We start from the raw sequence: 25,993 nt of genomic DNA, 5'->3' as shown, positions 1-25,993 counted from the left end.
AAACACAATAATGTTTCATGTTTTTTTATGCTAACTATGTGAGTATGTGAACAGGGATGGGTTCAAGAGATGGCAAGTTTTGTGAAATCACTAGACAAAAAACACTTGTTGGAGATAGGGATGGAAGGATTTTATGGCGATTCAATGCCAGAAAAGAAGCAAGTTAATCCTGGTTTTCAAGTTGGAACAGATTTCATCAGTAGCCATCTTGTTAAAGAGATTGATTTTGCTACTATACATGCATACACTGACCAATGGTAAAGAGTACTGAACAGACATATATACTGTCAGTGCATATAACTCAAACTCGTAATATATATAACAGGATAAGTTTTTTGTTGAACAGGTTGTCTGGACAAAGTGATGATGCACAAACAACATTCATGCAAAGGTGGATGATAAGTCATTGGCAAGATTCAAGAACCATATTAAAGAAGCCATTGGTACTTGCTGAATTTGGGAAGTCAAGCAAAGATCCAGGATACAGTCAAAATGCAAGAGACACATTCATGAGTTTAGTTTACAGAAATGTGTACAATTTTGCAAAAGCAGGAGGGACAATGGGAGGGAGCTTAGTATGGCAGCTAGTGGCACAGGGCATGGACAATTTTGATGATGGTTACTCAATAATCTTGGCACAAAATCCTTCAACTGCAGGGCTAATTTCAGGGCAATCACATGCCATGACAACTTTGGCTCATTTGGTTAATAGCCCAAATTTGGGTCAGGTACATGGACATCATCCACTAGGTGTTGGACATCATCCATTAGGAATGGGACATCATCGTTGAAGTATCGATGAGGTCATGGATAGGCACAATTCGTTTTTAAGGTGTTTGTTTTATATTTCGGAGTACTCCTTTGGCCAATTTGTAACTCAACTTCCAAATTTGGAACATTAGCAAAAATTAGCTAGTGTATGCATGGTTGATTAACTTTCTGAATGTATCTTGTTATTCCAACTTGTTTAGGATTTATTATTGTATTCTACATGTTTGTTTAGCACATATGTTTTCATGATCCTTGTTACGATCGTCATAAACCAGACGTATCTTTCGTCCGCGATTAATAATCTCCTCATCTATTTTCCTCCACTTGCCAATATTTCTACCCACAGTCCTGTGAACTGATCTGCCTCTTCGATTTGAAATTGGTGTTACAAAGTATTTGTAACTACTAGTATTATCTTGTACTCCACATGAGTGGCGGCCACAGCTATAAGTTACCCATGGTTGTTGTTTGTAAACATCAAGCTCCGTAATAAATCCATCGTCACACAAAGGTTCTTTAGCAATCAACCTCAAAAGGAATGTGAGCAACTCTGAATCCGTAGGACAAAACTCATCTAAATCCATATTCATCATATATATTTTCCAAAAGGTGAAGAAAGTATAGTTTTGAGAGAGGGTTTATGATTATCAGTTTATACAACAAAATAATAAGAAGAAGGTTGAATGCAATCGCTGTAAAAATTGGAGGTATATTTATAACCAGTCAATCCTTGCCTTGGTGGGAAACCCAATTGGTAACAAATTAGGAAAATAAAATATTTAGAAACTTACCGTTTTCAACAATAAACCAATGTATTCTATTTATTCTTTTATGGGAATAATCTTTTTTTTTAAAATAAAAAAAATACAACAGTTTAAATAAGTTATTAGGATAAATAACAATAACTAGGTTTGAGTATATCGTAAAACAATTAAAATCAAACTCTATATAACAAATTACTATGAAATTAAATATACTGCAAATCACGTGAAAAGAAAATATTACTCTAAACTTAACTATGAAGTAAGAATTTGATGAAAGCCCCATGGGAAAACTATTGAAGGTAACAATTGAAGCATATTCTCTGTTTGACAAATAGAAGTTTTTATATTTACCTGCTTCTCATTTGAAAGGTTTAATTTTTTGGTGCCTTATAACTAGGAATGGCAATTGGGGCTGGGCAGCGAATGACGATGCTTAAACGGGACAGGGCGGGTCAAAATTTGTATTTTTAAAATTAAACGGGGTAGGGCCATTTGGCTGCACGTTCAAAAACTACAGTAAAACCTCACTAAATTAATATAGGTTGGACCATAAAATATTATTATTTTGTAGATGTATTATTTAATTGATAAATTAATATTTATTAATTTAAAAATTGTTTCAACACCGTAAAATCCGTGAATTTAAATAAACTCACTTGTAAAAACGTCATTCTTGAATTTGGGGTTAAGATTAATGATCTCGATTACTAATAATAACATAAAATTACCAAATAAAAAAAAATAGCATAAACAACTAAGAGAGAGAAACAAGGAGAATAAAAAAAGAAGTTAGTTTGGACAATTTAAGGAGCACAAATCATGTGGGAAAAAAATCAATTTCGCTAATTATTATTATTTTTTAATATATTAAAAGTGAAAAGTAACATAGAAAAACTAATTTTGGAATAATAGAATAAACAGAAAAGGAAAGGAATAAAAAGAAGACAAATAATTATTTGGATTTTGGAAAAAGTTTCCAACATTATCAAACCTAAGTAGAATACAATTAGGAAAAACGTTTCTTTTTCGTAAAACAAACACTTTATGCCTTAAAATAAAATTAATCCAACACCTAAATCTCAAAAATAATTCCGAATGCAATTACATAATGGAAACAATTTCTCCTAATCCTTTTAGAATAATGACCTTTTCAATTCTATATAACAATCACACTTTAACCTAAGAAATTACATTCTCAATTAGTAAACTTTTTCTATTTCAACAATTTTTTTGTCAATTTATTTTTTTCGTATTAATCAAATGGAGGAGAAATCAAATAACAAGGATGCAACAACAATTGATTCTACAAAAGTCTCTGGTTTTACAAATCTTACTACTTGTATTAGCCATAGCTCTTGGTGTCACTCTAGCTTTTCGCGTATTCTATGTTGATCATGAAGATACTACTATGGTACTTCACGATCCCAAATTCAAAGTTGAAGCAGTGTCATCATCTTCATTTTCTGTATTGACTCGTTATATTCATCCTCTGATAATGTACAATCCAGACAATTGGAACCTCACTTTCTCAGTTCAAAATCCTAACAACAATTATGATTTCTATTACAACGATTTCAAGGCTAACATATCCTATACCAACACCCTTCTTTGGAGTGCCAATGTGTTTGATAAACTCCATCAAGATGCAAAAGATCAAAGCGTAATGGATTCAACGTTTGCAGCTTTACCTGAGGCATATGAATATTGGATTGGTACATCTATTGCTAGTGACTTCGTGTCTGGTCAGACTACAAGATTTTCTGTTAGTCTGAGTGGAAAAATTCAAATCAGTGATCGTAAATCACCTTCTCACATAAGTTGTCGTGAATTTGAGGTGTCTTGTGGAGGCTTACGTGTTGAGAATTTACAAGACAGTACTCAAACTGGAGTATTAGTTGTTGATTCTTCAAAAGCTTGTGTTGTTATCTCTCAAGATTCAACATGTTGATATATTCTAAGAAAGAAATAGGGGCTGCTTCAAGAGCATAGGGATTAAAGTTTTATGTCTTCTTTTCTTTTCTGTTTTTGTAGACAAGTTTATGAAAATTTATTAGCAAGTGTTGTTCACTTCTTTATCTGCTATTTGACATGAAGATAAAGAGATTGAACCATTTGCCGGCAGGTTCATTTCGATTAAGTGATCAGATGGTTTTAAACAGGCACTGATTTGCTAAAGAAAATTAAAAGAGACGAATAAACTGATGATTTGCTAAAGAAAATTAAAAGAGACGAATAACCTAACGATTTGCTAAAGAAAATTAAAAGAGACGAATAAACTAACGTAAAAGGATTAAATTAGTATTAATTTTGAATTTTTCTAAAAAACATGTAAATGGGCTAAATAGGTTGGGGCAGAGCAAAATCTTAGTGGGGAAGACTTAACCCACCCTGCTCCGCCCCACTCCATTTCCATCCCTACGTAGTTATCACACCATCCTTATAACCTCCAACAAGTGTGATAGTACGGACAAAATTTCTCCATTGTTAATTAGAGATCATTATGAATTCGAGCAATGAAAACGAAAAAATCACATGTAATTAAGGAACACTTTCCTTTTATCAAGTCCTATGCGATACCAATTTGAATTATTCAAACTAGTCATGAATAATTTGTTCTCAAAATGTTGAGTAGACATTCTTTTTGGAAGATCAACAAAATTAAATTGGATAACTGAACTGGAAAAAAAAAAAAGGTGCCTTTTAGCTAAAGTTATTGGTGGGAGTTGTAGAAACTCCAAGAGTTTGAAACTTGAAAAAGCTTAGAGATATCATTCATCTGTTACGGTAACCACTTCTTCTCTTTCTTAACTAACCATTTTCTAACTATATTCAAATGACCTTCATGTTTTTCCTTCCAACACGAGTCGGATTCAGAACTTTAACTTGATGAATTCTTACCTTTAAGGTTCTTAGTACTACATTTATACTTCTAAAATTATTATTTCATATCTAATATTTGTTGAAATTCTTGTGGATTTTAATTTTACTTGAAATCTATATATACTCCTAACTAAAATACTGGATTTGGATAAAATCAGTGTCAAAGCATTAGATCTGCCCCTATAGGGCACAACTAGGAGGAAGGGGTGCGCAAGGCTGTTCATCTGTATCCCTTTCATCCGAAATTTACATTGTATATAAAAGCTTAAATTTATTTATATATATATATATAGTAGATGTTTAATCCATTTGACTTTCGTGTATGTTTACTTTTTATATTTTAAATTTTCTTAATGAAAATTCTGGCTCTGGGACTGAGCCTAGCTCGTGTCCCAAATTCACATGCAAGTCAGCATTTCTTGGCTTCAAATCCTGCAGGATAAAAGGAGAGGTTCTTTAATTACAATCTCTTCAACCTTCCATTGGACATTCAAGTTTCTATGAACTTATTAAAACTATGCACATGGAGAAGCACATTTATAAGACATCACCCACATTTCATAACACCTCTTTTTCTTTTTTTAAATCTCTTTCATTCTTCTGATTAATAATTCTATTACCTTTTTCCTTCCAACTGAACTTTCACATTCGGTCAGCTTTCCACAAAACCTTGAAACCAAAGATAAAGAAATTCGTTTTTGCTAAATATAGTTAACCAACTATTGGATATCAATCCTGAAAATCCTCCTAATCACTTCAACTTCATACTTTTTTCTATTTTTAGTAAGTTGCAAGTAACTATAAATAGCTCTACAAACATCCATTGGCTACTCAAATCATCCTTCCATTTTACAAACTATATACATTGTTCTAACAAATTAATTAATGGCTTCTTTTAGTAGAGCATTCTTTGCCTTGCTCTGCCTCCTCCTACTAGCTATAGTCACAGAAGCTAGGAATATAGAAAATACTAAAAATGTAGATTTTGTTAGAATAAGAAGTGCCCATTTTGTACTAAATGGATCACCTTTTCTGTTCAATGGTTTCAACTCTTATTGGCTAATGCATGTTGCTGCTGAGCCAACTGAGAGGTATAAAGTCTCTGAGGTTTTCAATGAAGCCTCTGCTGCTAGCCTCTCTGTATGCAGGACTTGGGCTTTTAGCGATGGTGGCGATGCAGCATTGCAAATTTCCCCTGGTGTCTATGATGAGCGTGTTTTACAGGTCGTTTATTATTGCTAAATTATTTGATCAAGCTCATCTAAAATCTTGAATTGTTAGATAAAATACATTTGCTTAATTATGACTGATCAACACGTCCCTCACGTGTTGGCTTAATTCTTCTTTCATGAACGAAGATTATGGAAATTATGATCAATTTGAATCCACCCTGCCCCATTAAACTTTTGTCCGTCCCTGCATCCTCCTCTGCCCTGTCTGTTCCGATATCATGTTAAAGTTAATTATGTGTCTCAAGAATTAGAGGCTAATAAGTTTCTTGTTTTTTTCATTATATGATATAGGGATTGGATTTTGTGATCTCGGAAGCAAGAAAGTATGGGATACGCTTAATATTGAGCTTTGTGAATAACTACAAAGATTTTGGAGGGAGAAGTCAATATGCTCAATGGGCAAAAAATGCAGGAATTCAGAATATCAACAGTGAAGATGATTTCTACACTCATTCAGTTCTTAAAGATTATTACAAGAATCATGTTAAGAAAATAGTGACAAGAGTCAATACAATGACTAGAATAGCATACAGAGATGACTCAACTATAATGGCATGGGAACTTATGAATGAGCCTCGCTGCAATGCTGATTATTCTGGAAAAACAGTTAATGTGAGTAAAAACAGACACAAATCTATCATATGTTTTCTTAATTGTAATGTTTTTTTAATAATTATATGATGTGATGTTTTTTGACAGGGATGGGTTCAAGAAATGGCAAGTTATGTGAAATCACTAGACAAAAAGCACTTGTTGGAGATAGGAATGGAAGGATTTTATGGCGATTCAATGCCTGAAAAGAAGCAAGTTAATCCTGGTTTCCAAGTCGGAACAGATTTCATCAGTAGCCATCTTATTAGAGAGATTGATTTTGCCACTATACATGCATACACTGACCAATGGTAAATTTATTAAACATCTCTTTTACCTTACGGTACCTATATACTGTCAGTGCACTTGACTTAAACTCGTAACATAACTGGATAAGTTTTTTGTTAAACAGGTTGTCTGGACAAAGTGATGATGCACAAACAGCATTCATGCAAAGATGGATGACAAGTCATTGGCAAGATTCAAGAACCATATTAAAGAAGCCATTGATTCTCGCTGAATTTGGGAAGTCGAGCAAAGATCCAGGATACAATCAAAATGCAAGAGACACATTCATGAGTTTAGTTTACAGAAATGTGTACAATTTTGCCAAAGCAGGAGGGACAATGGGAGGGAGTTTAGTATGGCAGCTAGTGGCACAAGGCATGGATAATTTTGATGATGGTTACTCAATAATCTTGGCACAAAATCCTTCAACTGCATGGCTAATTTCAGGGCAATCTCATGCCATGACAACTTTGGCTCATTTGGTTAATAGCCCAAATTTGGGTCAGGTACATGGACATCATCCACTAGGTGTTGGACATCATCCATTAGGAATGGGACATCATCGTTGAAGCATCGATAAGGGCATGGATAGGCACAATTCGTTTTTAAAGTACGTGACTGTTTTATATTTCGGACTACTCCTATGGCCAATTTGTAATCTTCGCATTAGCAAAAGTTAGCTAGTGTACGGTTGATTTACTTTCTGAATGTATTTTGCTTGCATTTCAACATACTTGTAATTTCCATCATTGAAAATCGTAATTGTTGTTGTTCAACACGTTTGTTATTGGAATTAGATTTTATTTTCCCCCATATTTCTGTTTATTTTAGTATGTTGATTGCTACTATGTAATAGTATCACACTATATATCATTATACTTTTTAATGCAACTTCAACTTAAAGAGCTCTATTTGAAACGTTAAGTAGAATACTGACTTAAATTAAATAAACTAAGTGAATTTTGCCAAGTGTGTTTCTTATTTTAACTAAATTATTTTAAATTTTAAATCTCAAAAATATGCATACTTCACAAATTAAAATTAAATAAGGTTAATACAATTTCACTCAATTCATAACTAAATGTATAAAGATTTAATCTAAAAAGATACATTTTAAAATCTACTTGAAAAATTGTAGCTTGTTTCGTAGATTTCAATCTATTCATGGAAATATATATTCATATATTATTATTTGTCATAAATAATATTAAAATATCAAAATATTCATTCTGAATCTCTAGACCTATTATTGATAATTTTAGAGATTTTATTTCTATAATGATGATGATTGATTATTATGTTATCAAAAAACAGATACTATAGTGGGGTAATTTTAAAAAAAAATATGTGTTGTTATAAAATGTTTTTTTTTTTCATGTTGTTATTATATGTAAAAACAAAAAATTGTTATAAAGAGATAAAATATAACCTAAAAATTGATTTCGATAAAAAAATTAATTGTTCAGTACTACAAATTAAGTAATATTTCATATAGTAGAAAGATTATATTTCTTGTGTTAGTTATGGTTGTTACTGATGAAAAAAAAGATTTAAGTTATCACGCTGATGTCATAATTTCACAATGGTATTCTTATGATGTCATGAAAATTAGTTGAAGCCGTTTTCCCTCGTACAACAAAATGCATTGCATATTTTCTGCAACTTTATATGATAAATCCATGTTACTTCAATTCCCAATCATTTATTAACACACTTTCTCATTATTATTATTATTATTTAATTTTATGAGAGGAATTACTTCACCTCACAAATAAAAGTCAAGTGTGTTTCGTGTGATCGTAAAGTATTTTCATAAAAAAATATCTTTTATAATTGCTTAGTTAATTAGTGAAAAATACTTCATGATATATAATGGATAAACTAATAATATTGTTTTAATTGAACTTTTGAGTATTAAATATTAAAATAATATTTAAGTGTTAGTTGAAATAAGTTGTCAGGAGATAGATAGAATTTCTCCATCCATAATCAAAGATTTAAGGTTAATTCTGAATATGAAAAAGATCATGTTAAGTATTGTTAGGCAATGCTACCCCCTTATATGGACCTTACATTACACGAATTTAGATTGATTAGTAGGACTCTAATGTGAATTATGATTTATGATGACCAGGTGAGAAATAAAAGAAAAATTACAAGTTAAGATAGTTGCTAGGAATAAAACAACATTCGTTCATAAGTTAGGAAAATCAATTTCTCCCTTAAATGAGTTTTACATTACACGAATCATTAGTCAAGCCTCTAACATGAATATCAATTTCATAAGTTAGGAAAGTCAATTCCCCCTATTAATAGTAAATATTTTCCTTAAAAACCATTTTATGCAACCAAACATTAGAAAATTAACTTTTATCATATCAAATCAAATATGTAATAATAAAAAACCAACATAACTTATGAATAAGACAATTTTATCTCACGTGACATGACTTACGAACAAGATAAATTTATCAATTGGACATGACTTGTTAACAATTTAAAGATAGAACTTAAATATAATATATATCGATCACATTATATGTGCTATATTTAACGCGATGAAATTAGCTTAATTTTCAACTAGAAAATATCAATGATTGCAATTAGTACTATGTGAAAACACGATCGACTCAAATAAAATAATTTAATTATTCGAATAAAAGAGTACATGACATTATCTTGGTTAATTTAGAGTAACTTAAAGCAATTCTAGTAAAACCAAGGAGTAGTAATAATAGAAAGATCAAAAGATGATGATGAAAGTTCAACTTGTTGCCCTTGTGCTAAGTGTCCTTCTATTTGTGTCTGGCCTTTAACAAGGCTAATTTCAGCTTGTACTTTTGCTAACTCGCGTTCTAAACGATCAACTTCTTGATGTAAAATGCTGATAATTCCAACACACCCATAAACTGGACTCTTAATTCGACAATAAGCCTCGTAGTACAAGGAATCCGCTACATCCGCTCGTTGATGCTCTTGAACTTGCTGATATTTCAAAAAAAAAGATAAACAAAATCAATTAATTAATTTCATGAAAAATATATCCAATATTTTTCAACTTAATTAGAACTTAGAAAAGAGGAGGTTATTAACGAAATGAGAGGAACAAAAACATAAGTCGAAAATATAATAAGACTTCGATGAAATCAGGATCAGAGGCAAATTCAAAATTTAAAAATAATAAACACCTACTTATTATTTACGTATACATACATGTACATTCTTCAAACCTAATATAATAATTAACATGTATATATATTATATAGTATTACCTGGAGCAACTTTCCAACATTGCTAGCACCATAGATTCTGTGAACAAAAGAAAATCTTTGAGGATTATTTGGAGGAAAATATGGTAAAAAAATACAATCTGAAGGACATCTTCGTCTCAATTGCTTGCAAGCAGCACAACGTTTCGAACTCATAATAAGATTTTCAAAATCTTTTGTGTTAAGAACAAAAAATCTAGTGTAAGATTTTGGTTGCTTAATAATACTTTTGTTAAAATTTCAGTAGTGTATTTAAATGAGAAGTTTTTTTTTATTTTATGAACGGCTATATTTTTTAAAAAAGTTTAGTTTTGAAAGAAATTTAGGAAAGTTACCAGTACATTTTGTAAATCTACCATTGTTTGATCGGACTAAACTTGGTAAGATGTTTCAGATTGGTGTTTTCCTTTTTCTATATTGCCTTGTATAATGCAAATTTAAATTATATTGATTTAATTGAGTCATATGCTACACTATTTTGAAATATGAGTTTCCTTCGACCATCAAAGTCTTTTAAATTCAAATCTAGTATTAGATGTTGAAATCGTCTTTAATAGGAGCACAAAAATTTTATTATGAGGTGAAACTTATACCATGTAATTTTTTAACAAAGAGGATCAAGTGAAACCCCCGGCGCCTCCTAACTCCGCTCTGGAGCGGATATTGCATAGTTTTGAAATCGTGTATGTGTCTTTTAGAAATGTACAGGGAATTCAATCGACAGAGTAACCTAAGCACAGACACTATGTCAAAAATAATCTTTAGCTATAATTAATTAACGACAATAGTTTGATTATCGCTAAATATGTGTAAATATCTTTAAAGTTTGTAGCGACATTGTGTACAATAACAATTAATTAATGTCGGTAAATATTTTAATACTCTTTGTTAAAATATATTTATTGTCACTAAAAATTATTTTTGTTGTTTTGAGATTATACAAGCAAAGAAGAAAAAAGAAGTAACATCATCAGCTTCTTCGACTCCAGTTACACCAAATTTCATTGAGTGATTGCATTAGCAAATTAAATTATTTTGAGATTATGATTTTTTTGACCATTTATTCTATTTGAAAGATAAGTAAAATAATTTTAAATTAAATAAGATAAGATAAAGATATATATGCCATGATTAAATTTAAAATAAAATTTATAAATATATGTAATTGATCATATAAATTAGAGAAGAAACTACACAAAATCATCTTTGAACTTGGTAGCAAAACTTATTTTAACACTTTAATTATATGGACATTTAAGTACATCCTTAACAATTTTGAAGTGATTTAATACCACCATGAAATTATAACATTACTCTCACCTGCCACATAGTAGTCAGTTAGTCATTTACGCACCACATCATTATTATTTATTTATTCACCATTTTTCTCAAACACTTTTTTAAAATTAATTAATCAAAAAATACATTTTCAAGCATCAAATTTTTACAATATGGGCCATTTTCATTAATTTTAATTATTTTTAATTAGTGGGGCCCATTTTCTTAAATCTTTTCTCCTCTCAAAATTTAAAATGTGGACCATTTTTATTAATTTTGGTTTATTAATTTTAAATACTTTTAATTAGTGGACCTCCTCTTCACAAATCTGTATGGTCGCCCTCGGCCCTCCTCTCTTTCTTCTTCCTTGTTCTTCACCATTCCAATTATCAGTGCTCTTTTTTCTTCATCATTCAATAATTTTTTTAAGAATAACTTTAGTGAAGAAAATTCATAGCATCTTCTTCGAACTTTCCCTTCAAATCTGCCCTCTTGAAGATTGATTTTTTTGGAAGCGATCTTGGCTTAACAACTCAAAAGAAAAAGAAGGTTGATCCATATTTTTAGCTCTACAAAATAATAAAAAATCAAAATGGATTACACAAAATTCAAGACAGTTTATATTTGTGAAATTCACATCGATAATATAAAATGAAATCGATGTCAATAATGTGGTATTGATGTAGAATTTTACAAATAATATGGTATTGATGTAGAATTTTACATATTATTAAAGAGCTACTCAAATGAAAATAGTAGATACAAGTGGGATGAAGATAAAGGAAAATGTGCTTCAACGGACAAGGAGGTATATTGGAGAAGACAACAAAATAAAGAGGAAAATAAAAAATAAAAAGGAATTTACGAATTTCATTTACCTCTAAATAAGAAAATTTACATATTATTTAAAAAATTAATATATCAAGATTTTTTTTTAAATGTCAGTTATATGTTGGTCAATAAAAAAAATGACATAGGTAGATTTTATAAATTCAGCACTCCGCCACGTCACCCCTTATGGGATATTTAAATTATTTCAAAGTTGTCAAGGAAATATTTAAATACTCGTTTAGTTAAACTATTAAAATAAATTTTGCTCCCAAATTCAAAAATAATTTGATGTATTTACTCTATAAATTAATTTATATCTATCACTCAAGAAAAATATATAGTTCTAACATCAATCAATGAATGAATAAGATAGGTGGAAATTATTAAAAACTCTCGAAAGGGATTGATTTGACCTTTAGGGGCAATGAAATAGTCCGATTGCTCTTCGATGACTTAAAGGGGCAACCCAAACAATTTAAAATTTGCCTTTCTTAAAATGGAAAAAGGTTGAATATATATATTATTCTTTATCCTCGTTTATTAGCTAAATTTATTTAGTTATATCATATGATTAAATATACTTCGATTGTTATTAAAATATTCAGAAATATCCTTTATTTGAATGTAATACCCAAATCAATCAAAATAATTTGATTTCAAAATGTTCTATTTTAAGTAATGATCAGTAATCCGCCAAAGTCCAAACTAAACTCCGATTATCTAGCAGACCATCTCTGTAAATAAGCCCACATTATTGATCATCTCTTGATTTTCTCTCTAAATTTTTAACATATGATGATTTGGCTATCAAGAATAATTTGACCACATCTTGATTTCTTTATGAATAATTTTTTATTAATTATGAAATTTTGTAGATTACTCTTTGGAAAAATATATTACATGAACTAGGTTTTAGGATAAAATAATCTCCAAAAATCCTACTAAAATTAAACTCATTTTGTAGAGTCTCAATTTGTTTTGAGGTCTACAACCAACATATAAATAAAATGAAAAAAACAAGTATATTATATGTATGAAAAAAAAAGATTATAAAGGTTTTGAACAAACTTATGATTAGTAAGGTAAAACCAATTTCCTTTTTCTTATAGTAATTTTTGCTGAGAAAATTTTGTATGTTTTTATTATTAAAAGATCCCTAGACATAAAGTTGAACGATATAAATTCATGATTTTTTAAAACTTATCTGATTATCTTGAGGGTGTTTACTCCTTTCAATTTAGAAAATATATATTAATCCATTAAGTCACGCTTCATTAAAACAAAAAAGTAAAATACAGCCAAATCAACCATGCTTCACTTAACAAAAAAGTCGTATCTTTTTGACCTGACGAAAAGAAAACGTGGAGTACTCCTATAATTAACAAAAACGTTTTTTCTCTCTTCTATTTATAATAAAAATAATATAATATAATATAAAGTTGTATAATTTGTACTCTAGTAAGTTGCAAAAAATAATGAATTAATCTGTGACTTGTACTTTAAAAATAGCTACAAGTAATTTGAAGACACGACGTTATGATTCTACTTTGTAGTTTTTAAAAAAAAATTAGTAACATGGAATCTATAGGTTCTAGCAATGTGAGTTGTATATATAAAAAAAATTAAAAAATAGCTCACACCTAACTCTTAAATACCAGCTAATTATTAGTGGAATCAATTCAACTACTTAAATAACTTTTTTGACTAGTGAAACAATTTGATTTTCAACCCTTCCTTTTTCTCTTAACTCAAGAAATAAAATGATAAAGAATTAATAAATCACACTGTTATTAGAATGGTGTTGGTGAATTTTAACTCATATTTTGGGACTAGAGTTGTGTGTTACATTTGACATGCTCTATATATTGTTAAATTTTCAATTACAGTAAAGCCTCACTAAATTAATATAGATGAGATCATAAAATATTATTATTTTATAGAGGTATTATTTAAGGCCCATTATTTAATCGATAAATTAATATTTATTAATTTAAAAAGTGTTCTATAAAAAACGTTATTCATGAACTTGAGGTCATGATTAATGATTCTTGTAGACAGTGAAATTTTATTGATAAATCCATATTAAATTTTGGATTAATCCATAAATTCATGATATATTGGTCAAGTCAAAAAATATTATTATTTTATAGAGGTATTATTTAATCGATAAATTAATATTTATTAATTTAGAAAGTGTTCTATAAAAAACGTTATTCATGAATTTGAGGTCATGATTAATGATTCCTGTAGACAGTGAAATTTTATTGATAAATTCATATTAAATTTTGGATTAATCCATAAATTCATGATATGTTGGTCAAGTCAAATTACTGGTTAATAAAGTCATATTAATATTTAAGTCAAAATATATGACTTAAGTAAAGTCCAAATCACATTTGGATCAGTTCATTAAGTTGATAAGACGAGCCCAACTCATGTTATTCAAGCCCAAGGACCAAAATTGTTTGGACAAAAATACCCTTAAAACCCTAGCTCAAGCCTATATAAAGAGGTCTTCATAAGACCAGAAAAAAAGGAAGAAAAGAAGAAGACACATCGAAATACATAGAGAATCCTTGCTCTTTAGTGGTGATCTGCAAGTCTTCCGCATACAAAGAAGTCTTTGCTCCAAGTGTTGAGCCACAAGTACAAAGAAGTCTTCGCTCCAAAAGTTGAGCCGCAAGTATTCCATCAAATCAAGAACATCATTGAAGAGAAGAATCAGGGGATTACCTATCTTTTCTTAAAGATTTTATAAAGATTGTAACCTTCGCATAAATTCAATTACAAATATTGTTGTTTGCTTGCTATTTTCCTTTCATGTTTGCTGTATTTCAGGATTGAAACTTTAGACGCTTACAATTTCAGTTACCGCAAAAATATTGACGTCAATAACCTTTTAGATTATCCGGGGATGAAAGTGATACATGTTCAGAGGTCCATTACTTAGAAGAAATTATGGATGTCATCAGAAAAAAACAATATTGATGATGAAGTTAAAGAATGAAGATGATACAATACCTTTGCAATCAGTTAATGATAAGTAAACACTTATCACATCTAAAATTATTCACAATTTTATAGTGCGTTCGAAAAAACAACATCAGAACTTTTTGATGCAATAAGAAAAGTTAGAGATGAATTTCAACTAGATTTAAATTTTAACAAAAAAAACACAATAGAATTGTATTTACCAAATTATTTTAGATATATTTGTTCTTTTAAAGAATTATTAATTTATAATATTGATGAGACCATATATTTATAATACATGGAGTACGTTTGTAATTTTAAAATATATATAACTGACGAAAAAGAAAATTTCTTATGGCGGGCGGGCCAGGAGAAGCGGCGGAAGGTAGTGGTCCAAAGTGTTTCAATCAGCACCCAAATTAACCAGGACCTCCAAATATATATATTATATTCTTTTTTTTTTTATAAAAGAAGCACCACACCACACCACTCTTCCACTGTACTATTGTCACTCTCAAATCTCAATCAACCAAACAACAATGGCGTTTTCTTCATCCTCCATTTCGCCATGTTGTTCATCTAAATTCTCTTCAAATTCCTACTTACCAGACACGTATTTGAAGGCAAAGGTGAAGAAAATTGATGCTTTTAACAACAACACACATACATTTCCACTCCTGCAATGCTATCCTTTTCTCAAGTAATTTTTTCGATTTCTCGATCTCTCTCTGTAATGTACTATTTATGTTCTGCTTTTTTTTTTCTGTATGTGTTCTCTTTCACATTATTATGAGTTAACATGCAGTTTCTTCCACTATAATTTCTCAAACATTTCCTACATAGGTTTATTGTTTTTAATTTTTAGCTTCCTTTGTATTTCTGAGGCCATTGATGTCCTTGTCGACTTTGCCTTCACCTTGATAGAGTTCTAGTGTGGATTGGGAAGCTTTTGAATCTCGGTCAAAATATTGACCCACTGAAATCATGATTTCTCAGGTTTAAACCCCTGCCTAGTACCTGTGTTGGTAGGAGTTAGCAGGTACCCATGGAATTAGTCCTGTGAGCTGCATGGACAATTTTTTTACTAGCATTTGGCCATAGATTTTGAAAATTTATTTTCAAATATCCGTTTGACCATCAAAATTTGATGGATTTTCAAATATTTTCAAGGGCTAGTTTTTGGGACTTCCACTTACAAAACTTCAATTTTTCCCCAACTAAAATGCTGTACAAGTACAAAGGCAACTTCAAATTCCAAAAATTACAACTTCAAAAACTCAAATTTTCCAAATGGGAGCTTAAACTTGTATATGGAATTATTGCTATATGAAGTGCTCTATATTTTCATCTAATTAAAAGTTAAAATTGTTTTAAAAATTGTACTATATGTTTTATACAACAAGTTAAAACGCAGATTTGTTGTCTCAAGTTTCAACAGTTATCTAATTAAGATATCCAAGGCATGACTCATGAGAATGTACATCTTATATCCAAATTCCATGTTCTCTTTTTGTGATTGTACAAAAGATTTGGTCACTGACTAAAAACCAAGATTTTACTTGGGCATATTATTGAGTTCTGCATCAAATGCTTTCCTGATAGATGTTACACAGTCCTTATTAAATGAGATAATCACACGATTCAACAGTAATAGGTATCCACGGTATCATTACTATGTTTTACTTTTCCCTTTGAGGAATTTTTTCTAGCTTAATGTTTCTATTCTGCTAAAGCCTTTCTTTGTTTTAATGATTTTTAGTTCAAAATGGGAAAGAGGAGAGTTGTTTAAGTTCGGGATAAGGGCAGCTGTTACAACTGAAGGTTAATCTACGTTGAAACCTTAAGTATCATCCTATATGATTTTATTCAGTTTTTGATTTTCCATTCTTCTCCCATTTGATGTTTTGGCAGAATACGTATTGGATGGAGCTACAGAAAATATTCAGCTCCTTAAAGGTGACAGCTGGTCTGTTCATAAATTTGGTGGTACATGTGTGGGGAACTCTGAAAGAATTCGCAACGTTGCTGATGTTATAATTCAGGACCAATCAGAAGGAAAGTTGGTGGTTGTGTCTGCAATGTCAAAGGTCACAGATATGATGTATGATCTGATTTACAAGGCCCAGTCACGAGATGAGTCGTACCTAACCGCATTAGATGCTGTTCTAGAAAAACACAAATTAACTGCTATGGATCTACTTGATGGCGATGAGCTTGCTAGTTTCTTATCTCGTATTCATCATGACATCAACAACCTAAAAGCCATGCTCCGTGCAATATACATTGGTAGATTGTGCTTTCCCTCTTTACTTGCTGAATGTCTCAAAGAAACACTTGTCAGAACCTCTATGTTCGTAATTATGGAAAAAATAATAGGAAAAGAACTTTTCAAACTTGGACTACTCTTGGCAGCTCCATTGTCAGATAATTGTAATTTTTTGTGGGATACTAAAAATGAAGGAAAATTCTTTTAGAGTATTTTGAATTGTCGTTTTGCTCCACCACTTAGCGTCCCAGTAAAAAGAACATCAAATTGTAGAAATGTGTGTCCATCTCATCTAAAAGCTTAAGATGTTAAAGAGATCACACTTTTTTTATTTAATTGTATTCTCAACATGCCCCTCACGTGAGCTCTGACACCATGTTGAAGTGTGTGACCATCTCACTAAAAGCTTAAGTTGTTAGAGAGGGTACACTTCTATTATTTAATTGTATTCTCAACACAAATAGTGCAATACGGTCTTTGCTTCATGCTGTGGTAATTGTCAGAGTCATGAGGCTGAGGTTGGCATAATGGTCATTTTCGATCTTTTTTTTTAGTAGAACTGAATTGTTTCCAAGCTAAAGTTTCTTCATTTGACCATATTTTTCCTGAAGTATCTGATTTTGAACCAAACCTGCTACTTTTGCTTTCAACTGACACAATAGCTTATTTGTATTGTAGCTGGTCATGCAACAGAATCTTTCACGGATTTTGTTGCTGGGCATGGGGAGTTATGGTCTGCTCAGTTGCTGGCATCTGTTGTCAGAATGGTGATTCTCGCATATGATCTTTTCCGGTCTTTAGAACGCTCCTCGTATCTTCTAGTTATGTAAACTAAAATTTTGTTCACACATTTATGAATTTTTCTCAAATTCCTATATTTGCAGAGTGGTGTAGAGTGTAAATGGATGGACACAAGAGAGGTGCTTGTTGTGAACCCCATGAGTTCTAATCAAGTTGATCCAGATTATCTCAAGTCAGGGGAATTGCTTGAGAAATGGTACTCTAAGAATCCATCCATGACTATCATTGCAACTGGTTTTATAGCTAGCACTCCCCAAGACATTCCTACCACTTTGAAAAGAGATGGAAGTGATTTCTCTGCAGCTATCATGGGGGCACTGTTTAAAGCACGTCAAGTCACGATTTGGACAGATGTTGATGGTGTCTATAGTGCTGATCCAAGAAAAGGTTTATCCTCACTCATTGCATGCTTTGCTCAATCTGAAACATATGAAGATCTTTCTCTAGCGAAATTTTGTATCAAGCATCATTGTTCTCTATTAGTTGCTCATATATTCCCTTTTTATTTAAAATCAATGATGAAATTCCATTATGAAGTTAAGATCAACTAAAGGGTACTTCATCTGCAGTAAGTGAGGCGGTAATACTGGAGAGACTATCTTATCAAGAGGCATGGGAAATGGTGATGTCGTGATTCTATGTGGTTTCTAAAGTTAATAAGAGCTGTCAAGGCATTTTCTAATATAAAATTTCTCATCTTTTTGCAGTCATATTTTGGTGCCAATGTCTTACATCCACGGACAATTGTTCCAGTTATGCAATATGACATTCCGATCATAATAAAAAACATCTTTAACCTTGCTGCACCTGGAACAAGGATCTGCCGATCTACTGATAATGAATTTGAAGATGGACAGATATCAGAATCCCCCGTCAAAGGATTTGCCACGATTGACAAATTAGCTCTAGTGAATGTTGAGGGGTAGGACCAATAGTTTATTTGCCAAAAAGAATTGTTGGGTGTTAGGACTGCACTGCATCCAGTCATACTGTACATCTATTTACAAATTTCTCTTCTTACGCAAAGTTGATTACTTTCTGCAGAACCGGAATGACTGGTGTTCCTGGTACAGCTAGTGACATTTTTGGTACAGTAAAAAGTGTTGGTGCTAACGTAATCATGATATCACAGGTATGTTTATTCTTTGATTTCGGGTTAAGCTTATGATTGACAAACTAGCTCTAGTGAGTGTTGATGCTTATAACTTCATGAAATTAATCGAGTGCTACAATACAGGCTAGTAGTGAGCATTCAATCTGCTTTGCGGTGCCTGAAAAAGAAGTGAAAGCTGTTGCTGATGCTTTAGAGTCTAGGTTTGGTCAGGCTCTGAGTTCCGGGCGCCTTTCTCAGGTATTCTGCCTTTTTCGATTCAATTTCTGAAGTTAAACACAGTTGTGGATCAGCATAAGTAAAAAGGGAAAAAGCAGGAACAATGCTCCACTATACCTGTTATCGTATAAATTGTTTCTTTTAGGCGTTGTATAAGTTCAGAATGACAAACAGAAGAATCCATAATGATAACGTTGTCACAAATCTTGAACACTTCTTTTGGAGGAGATAACCTCATTGCTTAAGGGCATAGAGTGACGATGGGTTTGCAAAATGTAACTCAGAGTCATAGGGATCATGAATTCCACAATAAAGTTATTATGGTGCTAACTATAACAGAAAGAGGAGAAAAATGTTTAGTGTGGGGTTGAGCATTGCATTCATGTCCACTCATAATGTGGAACAACTGTGGGAGTTTTTCCTCTCATTGTTCCAAAAAAAAATTAGGTTGACTAGCAGATCTGAAAAGACTGCTTCTGGGTTTGTATGTTCTCGTTTTTCCAACTTAAAACTTGAGAAGCCCAATCAAGCAAGCTTAACTGCTTAAGAATTAGTAAAGTAAAGCCGTAAAAGCTAGTGGTCTCTAGATGCACAAAAGATGGGAAGGAGAACTGGATCAACAACTTTCAGGGTGCTCATGAGCAGTGCTGTAATCATTAACTCTGCTTGATGCTAATTTCTTTTCTAAAAGTTATGGGTATTGAATTCATGATGATCAGGCAATTGAAATCATGAAGCATATTGAAACTTAGAATAGCCAAAAAGAGAAGTGTAGGAAAAGTCTGGTAATCACTTTCAGCTCCTGTAGACATCTCAGAAATGAACACGTACTGCAACTGCTACATTTTGTAGGGGGTAATTCTAATTGACTAAAAATATCACCAGCACATGTCAACACTCAGTAGGTATTTCCGTCTAAAATTATTATACAAAGTAAAGCTAACCTGAGAGGAAACAATCTTGCACATAAAACTGCTTCACACAACCTTCCTCTGTTAAAATAAGAGCTTAGATAAATAAGGAAAATCAGCACACTTTCCAGAAATTCGTTAGATTTGAAAATTCTTATCCTGTTATGAGATGGTATAGAGTTTTTATGAAATTTGAACTTGGTTTTTGAAGCAGAGTCATGTGCTTCTTTCTATGTTCTTAACAAAAGTTAGTTGTGGGATTTCGGGTACCATTAATCTAAATTTCAATATTATATGAAGCTAATGCTTTCTGCTTTTATTTTTTTGTCACTTAACTTGGTATGCAACATTATTTTCATCTACCTGATTAAAGACTTCTTTAAGCAACCTGATAAACTTCAATTCTTCTCCAGATTTCAGTGATTCCAGGCTGTAGTATTTTGGCTGCTGTTGGTCAGAGAATGGCAAGCTCTTCTGGAGTTAGTGCTACATTTTTCAGTGCACTTGCAAAGGTTTGGTATTTCCGATCCTTTTAAATAATAATAGAGAACATTTATGTGAATGTATATAGGTGTGTCTTGTGTAGAGTTAACTGGTAATTTTTCTATTCCAATGAGTTAACTGATATTCTTTAAACCCTATTAAATTGAAAAACTGCTTGTATTTGACCATTTTTGGATATATCTTGTGTAGATTTAATATTCTCCTGATTTTCGTCTATAGTTCATCCATATCAAGAAAATAAAATAAAATATCATCTATAGTTTATTTTGCAACTGTCATGAGCCCTTACATGCATTCATATGCAATTCTCTAACTACCATATCGATCAATCAACTACTACTCAATCCCAAAGTAGTTGAGCTCCGCTATACTAATCCCATTGTATCCATTCCACTGTATACGGGCCCATTACATTTGTAACCTTCATCTTTGATTCATGATATCATGACTACTTTAACACGGTGTGTCAACCTACTGCAAGTCTCCTCCTTTATGCTGACTTGGTACTGGCTATGTGAAGCTCACTTAATTATAATCTATCTACCACACTGTTCTTGGTATTACGTAAAATAATCTACAGTTTATATGAGCTTTGAACTTGGCTTTGATTGCTGTCTGCTTTTGGCAACTGTGTTGCTTTCCATAAAAACGATGCCATGACAACAGTCGAGCAAGAGTTATATAAGATGATCACCGTAAGGAGTTGAATTTCATATGATCTTTAATGTTTAACATTTTATTTAAGTCATATTTTATTTTGCAGGCAAATATCAATATTCGTGCTATAGCTCAAGGTTGCTCAGAGTACAATGTAACAGTAGTTGTTAAGCAAGAAGACTGTGTGAGGGCTTTACGTGCTGTGCACTCAAGATTCTATTTGACAAGAACTGCTATTGCTGTGGGCATTGTTGGACCTGGGTTGATAGGGGGTACATTGCTTGACCAGCTCAAGGATCAGGTCTTTCAATTCAAGTTCATGCTAATTAGTTATTTTGTATCCTACAGGCTACAACTATTGAAGTCAATATATGTTTTCTTCAATTGAGAATCATTCTTTCGCCTATTAATGCCCATGATTTAAAGGCAGTAGAGACTTTTATAACATCTTTTCTTTCACCTATTAATGTTAATGATCATTTAAAGGCAGTGGAGACTTTTGTAACATCTTTTCTTTTCATTGGCAGTCAGCCATCTTAAAGGAAAAATTCAACATTGACTTGCGCGTGATGGGTATAATTGGACAAGACTCAATGCTATTAAGCGACTCGTAAATCTTGAAAATCCATCTTTCCTTCTTTGGCCCTGAGATTTTTTGATTGTCTTTTTCTGTTTAGAATAAAGGAATCTGAATTAAAAAAATGAAGTGCAAAAAGGCAGAAAGATTTCTAAAATTGTTATTCTAATGGATAAACAGAACAAGATATTTTCTAACTATTTGAATTTTTCGACTAATTGCAGAGATACTTATTTTTCTTTCAATTGAATTACTTTCTTTATCACTTTGGTAAACGATGAAGTTTGCATAGCAAATACAAAATCTTAACTGCTCAATTGCAGTTACCCATCCCAGAAGAATATATTATGTTTTTGCCTTTGGATGACATGTTTCCAACCTTGTTCAGGGTGCTGATCGCTCAGAAATGAAAAATGAACTTTTATTAGTCAAACTTAGGGAACCATATGTCCTCTTATTTCTCCCTTCATCCTGTCTTTTGGTTAGTATGAAGATTAATAATAGAATATTTGATTATTTTTTTATTAGATATACCTTTATGTTAATAGATTAAATGAACAAATTCAGGTGGCTGTTGGATTAAATTAGCTCGAAGATGAAAGAAAATATATATTTAGATTACACAATTGTCAAGTAGCTTTTACCTTTATAGACAGGGATCAGTCTTCTTGGAGCGGAAACAGGATAGTTAGTAATAGAAATAGGAATGGAAGGGGTACTTGCTAATTGGGAACTTTTGATTAGAGCTTCTTTTGTAAAATTAATAGTTGCATTTATGTAGAATAATAAATGAGCAACTGCTAACCTGACAAAGAAAAAAAGTTCTCCTAAAGGTTTCATCAAAGCTAGAGTTCTAAAATATTTGCCAACTTAGTGCTTACTTTGTGGTTCATATAAAGAAGCCTGGAGTATCTGTTGCTTGGTTCTTGAATTTTTTTGTGAGTTGACTTATAATTCATTTTTTGCTACTTCAAATGGTGGTCTTAGCTAGAAATGTGCTATTAGATTTGAGTGTACATTTATTCCCACTCTTCCCGTCCTTTAAGCTGATCTCATGCTTTCTTCGTTTATAACTTTATATAGCTTTTTACATTTTTAGTTTCAATGTGACCAAGGAACTTCCAAGTTTTTTTATGTTACTGATATTCCAAAGTCACAGGTTTCCTCAGTGTCAATCTCTGTGTGTCATGGTTAGATCTTTAATAAGATTGAAAAATTAAAGTTTACAAGGAATTTAACATCTTCTCTCTCCTTCTACTTATTTTTCACTATCACCTATTTAATATTCATTACGTCTTTCTTGCTATTGGTTAACTTGCTGGTTCAAAAAAGATACAAAGCCTTTCCAGCTGGTCACTGCTGCTTTCTGTCAGTAAATATTATTGAACTGTCTTCAGGGGTTGTGATGACAAGACGTTCTTTTCAATGTTGATAGGGGTATTGATTTGTCGAAGTGGAAAGAGCTGCGAAGTCAAAAAGGAGAAACGGCTGACTTGAATAAGTTTGTTCAACACGTGAGTGAAAATTATTTCATCCCAAATAGTGTTCTAGTGGATTGCACTGCAGACTCTCATATCGCAAGCCATTACTATGACTGGTTACATAGAGGAATCCATGTGGTCACCCCAAATAAAAAGGCTAATTCAGGACCACTTGACCGGGTAACTAAGTACTTTCATGTTTGATTTCCTTTCCTCTTAAAAGTGCTTAACCTCGCGAACTTTTTGGAAATAGCGCTTTGATCCACTATGTCAATAATCAAGTTTTCAGCCCTTTGTAATTGTATTTTTCTTTACGCTGTCTTTCCATTATGAAAGATGAGAAAAGATAAAGTCCTTGTAAAACTGCTGTTGTTATCTCTATTTGTAAAATACCTCAAGACAAAACCAGCGAGTAAACGGTAATTATAGCTGGAAGAGGAAGCTTCTCATACTTTTTATTTTGTATTTTCCTTCTATTGCTTCCAGTACTTGAAGCTGAGAGATCTACAACGACAATCATATACACATTACTTCTATGAAGCTACTGTTGGAGCTGGACTACCAATCATTAGCACCTTACGTGGTCTTCTTGAAACTGGGGACAAGATTTTGCGGATTGAGGGTATTTTTAGGTTGGTATGAATGAGATTATTCATTTTATGGGATTCAGATGAAATTCACCTTATCCTAAATTGTGGATTGTTATAATGAAGCTATCCTTGTAATAACTACAAGAAGCACCATTTGAGTGCAAAACTTCTCTATTTAATCTGATTCCTTTTTCATTTCCATGCATTTTTTCTTTTCTTTTCTTTTTGTGGCAGTGGAACTCTGAGTTACATATTTAATAACTTTATGGGGACAAAAGCTTTTAGCCAAGTGGTGAAGGAGGCGAAAGTGGCTGGTTATACTGAGCCAGATCCAAGGGATGACCTATCTGGAACAGATGTTGCCAGAAAGGTATTGGCTAATAGGTTTTGGATGTTTACATTTACTGTTATGAAGTGTTAACCTAATGCAAGATCTCATTCTTTTTCTTTTTGTTCAATGCTTGATGAAATTTCCAACCACAACTTAGTGTTGCAAAAACGATATCTGTCAATTTACTTCTATACTGATCCCACCTTGTTGTGGTTTTTCAGTTGTGCTGATTTCCCTTTCCGCCTTACAAATAAAGACCAAGTTTTATTTTTGAGTTTACCATGGCTTGATGATTTTGATGTGCAAAACCTTCCCTGTTCCAGGTGATAATTCTCGCTAGAGAAAGTGGATTAAACCTAGAGCTTTCAGATATCCCTGTTCAGAGCCTTGTGCCAGAACCTTTAAGGGTGAGTGCTTAGCTTATATCCATGCAACATTAATTGGCAAGGCATATTTGTTCTCTATGAAGTGATATTTTCTGGATTTCTCAGGCTACAGCATCTGCCGAGGACTTTTTGCTGGACCTGCCAAAATTTGATCATGAGTTGTCTAAACAGAGGCAGGAGGCTGAAGATGAAGAGGAGGTGAGTACTCTGGACTTGTAGAATTGAGCCTCGAGTATTCTGATAGTCATGTTGTCTGAACGAACCTGCTATACTCCCTCCGCTGAAGTTACTTTTTTCCATACCTTTTTTAGATCGTAGTAATGTCAAACAATCAATTTTCAAGCATCATCTCTGTACCTTTACCAAGTCACATGAAACATTTAGTTTTGCGTAGGAGGAATATGACTTTATATGGGACTAAGAGCCGTTAGAATCCCAGTGGAGGAGAGTTTTTCAAGTTGCATGTTAAATAATTGAGAGAGAGAGGAGAAATTTCCTTTCTTGTATTTATATAACCGCATCTGAAAATGTTGATATTCATGAAGGTCTTGAGGTATGTTGGAGTAGTGGATGTTGTCAACGGAAAAGGTGCTGTTGAATTGCGGAGATACAACAAGGACCATCCATTCGCGCAACTCTCTGGATCAGACAACATAATTGCATTCACTACTGAAAGATATTGTAAGCAACCTCTAATAGTTCGTGGTCCGGGAGCTGGGGCTGAAGTGACAGCAGGTGGAATATTCAGTGATATATTGCGACTTGCCTCATATCTTGGTGCTCCGTCATAATGCATGGTGCTTCCCCCCTGTACTCGTAATTCTGCATTTCGTTTGGTCATCCCCCTTGCTCCTAGTAGTAGCAGATATATAGTTACATGATTGTTGTGTAATTGTGAGCAGCTGATAGTGTTACTCACTTTGTATCATGGCACTTATCATCGTAGGTTGCTTATTTAGGAATAAGTCTGATAGGTACTAAAGCTGTATTATGGTCATGATTGGATACACCTTGTTAGTGAATGTTAATGTTGTATGTCAATGCAATTAACTAACTGTTCAAGCTTTCTTTTTCCTTTATAACTATTGGAATTCACCTCAGATTTCAGAGCTTTACTACGTTAAAAAGAAGAGAACCAAAAGTGAAGCAGTTTTTAACGTTGTAGATGATCATTCAGCACCATTGAAACTATATCTTAAATGCTGAAACCTTCCATTAAAACAAGTTTCTTCATGAGATTTAGCCATATGAAGGACCAGATATTGAAACAAGATAGAAGAAC

The 25,993-nt window shown here is 32.2% G+C and overlaps 3 protein-coding genes across 4 annotated transcripts in view; 1 reads left to right on the top strand and 2 right to left on the bottom strand.

The window, feature by feature from the left end:
- LOC125830656 (60S ribosomal protein L7a-2-like) overlaps positions 1–25,993 on the bottom strand; it is a 431,324-nt gene that overhangs the window by 55,898 nt on the left and 349,433 nt on the right. The gene's annotated exons all lie outside the window — the stretch shown is intronic.
- LOC125831296 (LOB domain-containing protein 24-like) lies at positions 9,236–9,951 on the bottom strand. Its single transcript, XM_049510498.1, has 2 exons — positions 9,799–9,951; positions 9,236–9,511 (listed from the first exon to the last, which is right to left on the bottom strand). The coding sequence occupies exons 1-2, from the start codon at positions 9,949–9,951 to the stop codon at positions 9,236–9,238; spliced, it is 429 nt and encodes a 142-aa protein (XP_049366455.1).
- On the top strand, positions 15,347–25,760 carry LOC125830473 (bifunctional aspartokinase/homoserine dehydrogenase 1, chloroplastic-like). Its single transcript, XM_049509671.1, has 18 exons — positions 15,347–15,577; positions 16,637–16,698; positions 16,789–17,163; positions 17,822–17,910; positions 18,028–18,331; positions 18,514–18,566; positions 18,652–18,866; positions 18,989–19,076; positions 19,182–19,295; positions 20,599–20,697; positions 21,453–21,647; positions 21,874–21,956; positions 23,359–23,584; positions 23,891–24,036; positions 24,229–24,364; positions 24,649–24,732; positions 24,817–24,909; positions 25,257–25,760. The coding sequence occupies exons 1-18, from the start codon at positions 15,417–15,419 to the stop codon at positions 25,500–25,502; spliced, it is 2,769 nt and encodes a 922-aa protein (XP_049365628.1). The 5' UTR covers positions 15,347–15,416; the 3' UTR covers positions 25,503–25,760.

Source organism: Solanum verrucosum, unplaced genomic scaffold (genome assembly GCF_900185275.1).
Source record: "Solanum verrucosum unplaced genomic scaffold, falcon-dt-bn FXZP01000102.1, whole genome shotgun sequence".
NCBI lineage: Eukaryota > Viridiplantae > Streptophyta > Magnoliopsida > Solanales > Solanaceae > Solanum > Solanum verrucosum.
Note: the sequence above shows the minus strand (reverse complement) of the source record. Positions and strands in the feature narration are given on the sequence as shown.

Excerpts from the sequence above, each read along its gene's own strand:
- LOC125830473 (XM_049509671.1), top strand. The coding sequence starts at position 15,417 with ATGGCGTTTTCTTCATCCTCCATTTCGCCATGTTGTTCATCTAAATTC. Across the intron at positions 16,699-16,788 it reads GGCAGCTGTTACAACTGAAG|AATACGTATTGGATGGAGCT; the intron begins GTTAATCTACGT and ends ATGTTTTGGCAG. Across the intron at positions 24,910-25,256 it reads AGGCTGAAGATGAAGAGGAG|GTCTTGAGGTATGTTGGAGT; the intron begins GTGAGTACTCTG and ends ATATTCATGAAG.
- LOC125831296 (XM_049510498.1), bottom strand. The coding sequence starts at position 9,951 with ATGAGTTCGAAACGTTGTGCTGCTTGCAAGCAATTGAGACGAAGATGT. Across the intron at positions 9,512-9,798 it reads ATGTTGGAAAGTTGCTCCAG|CAAGTTCAAGAGCATCAACG; the intron begins GTAATACTATAT and ends TTGAAATATCAG.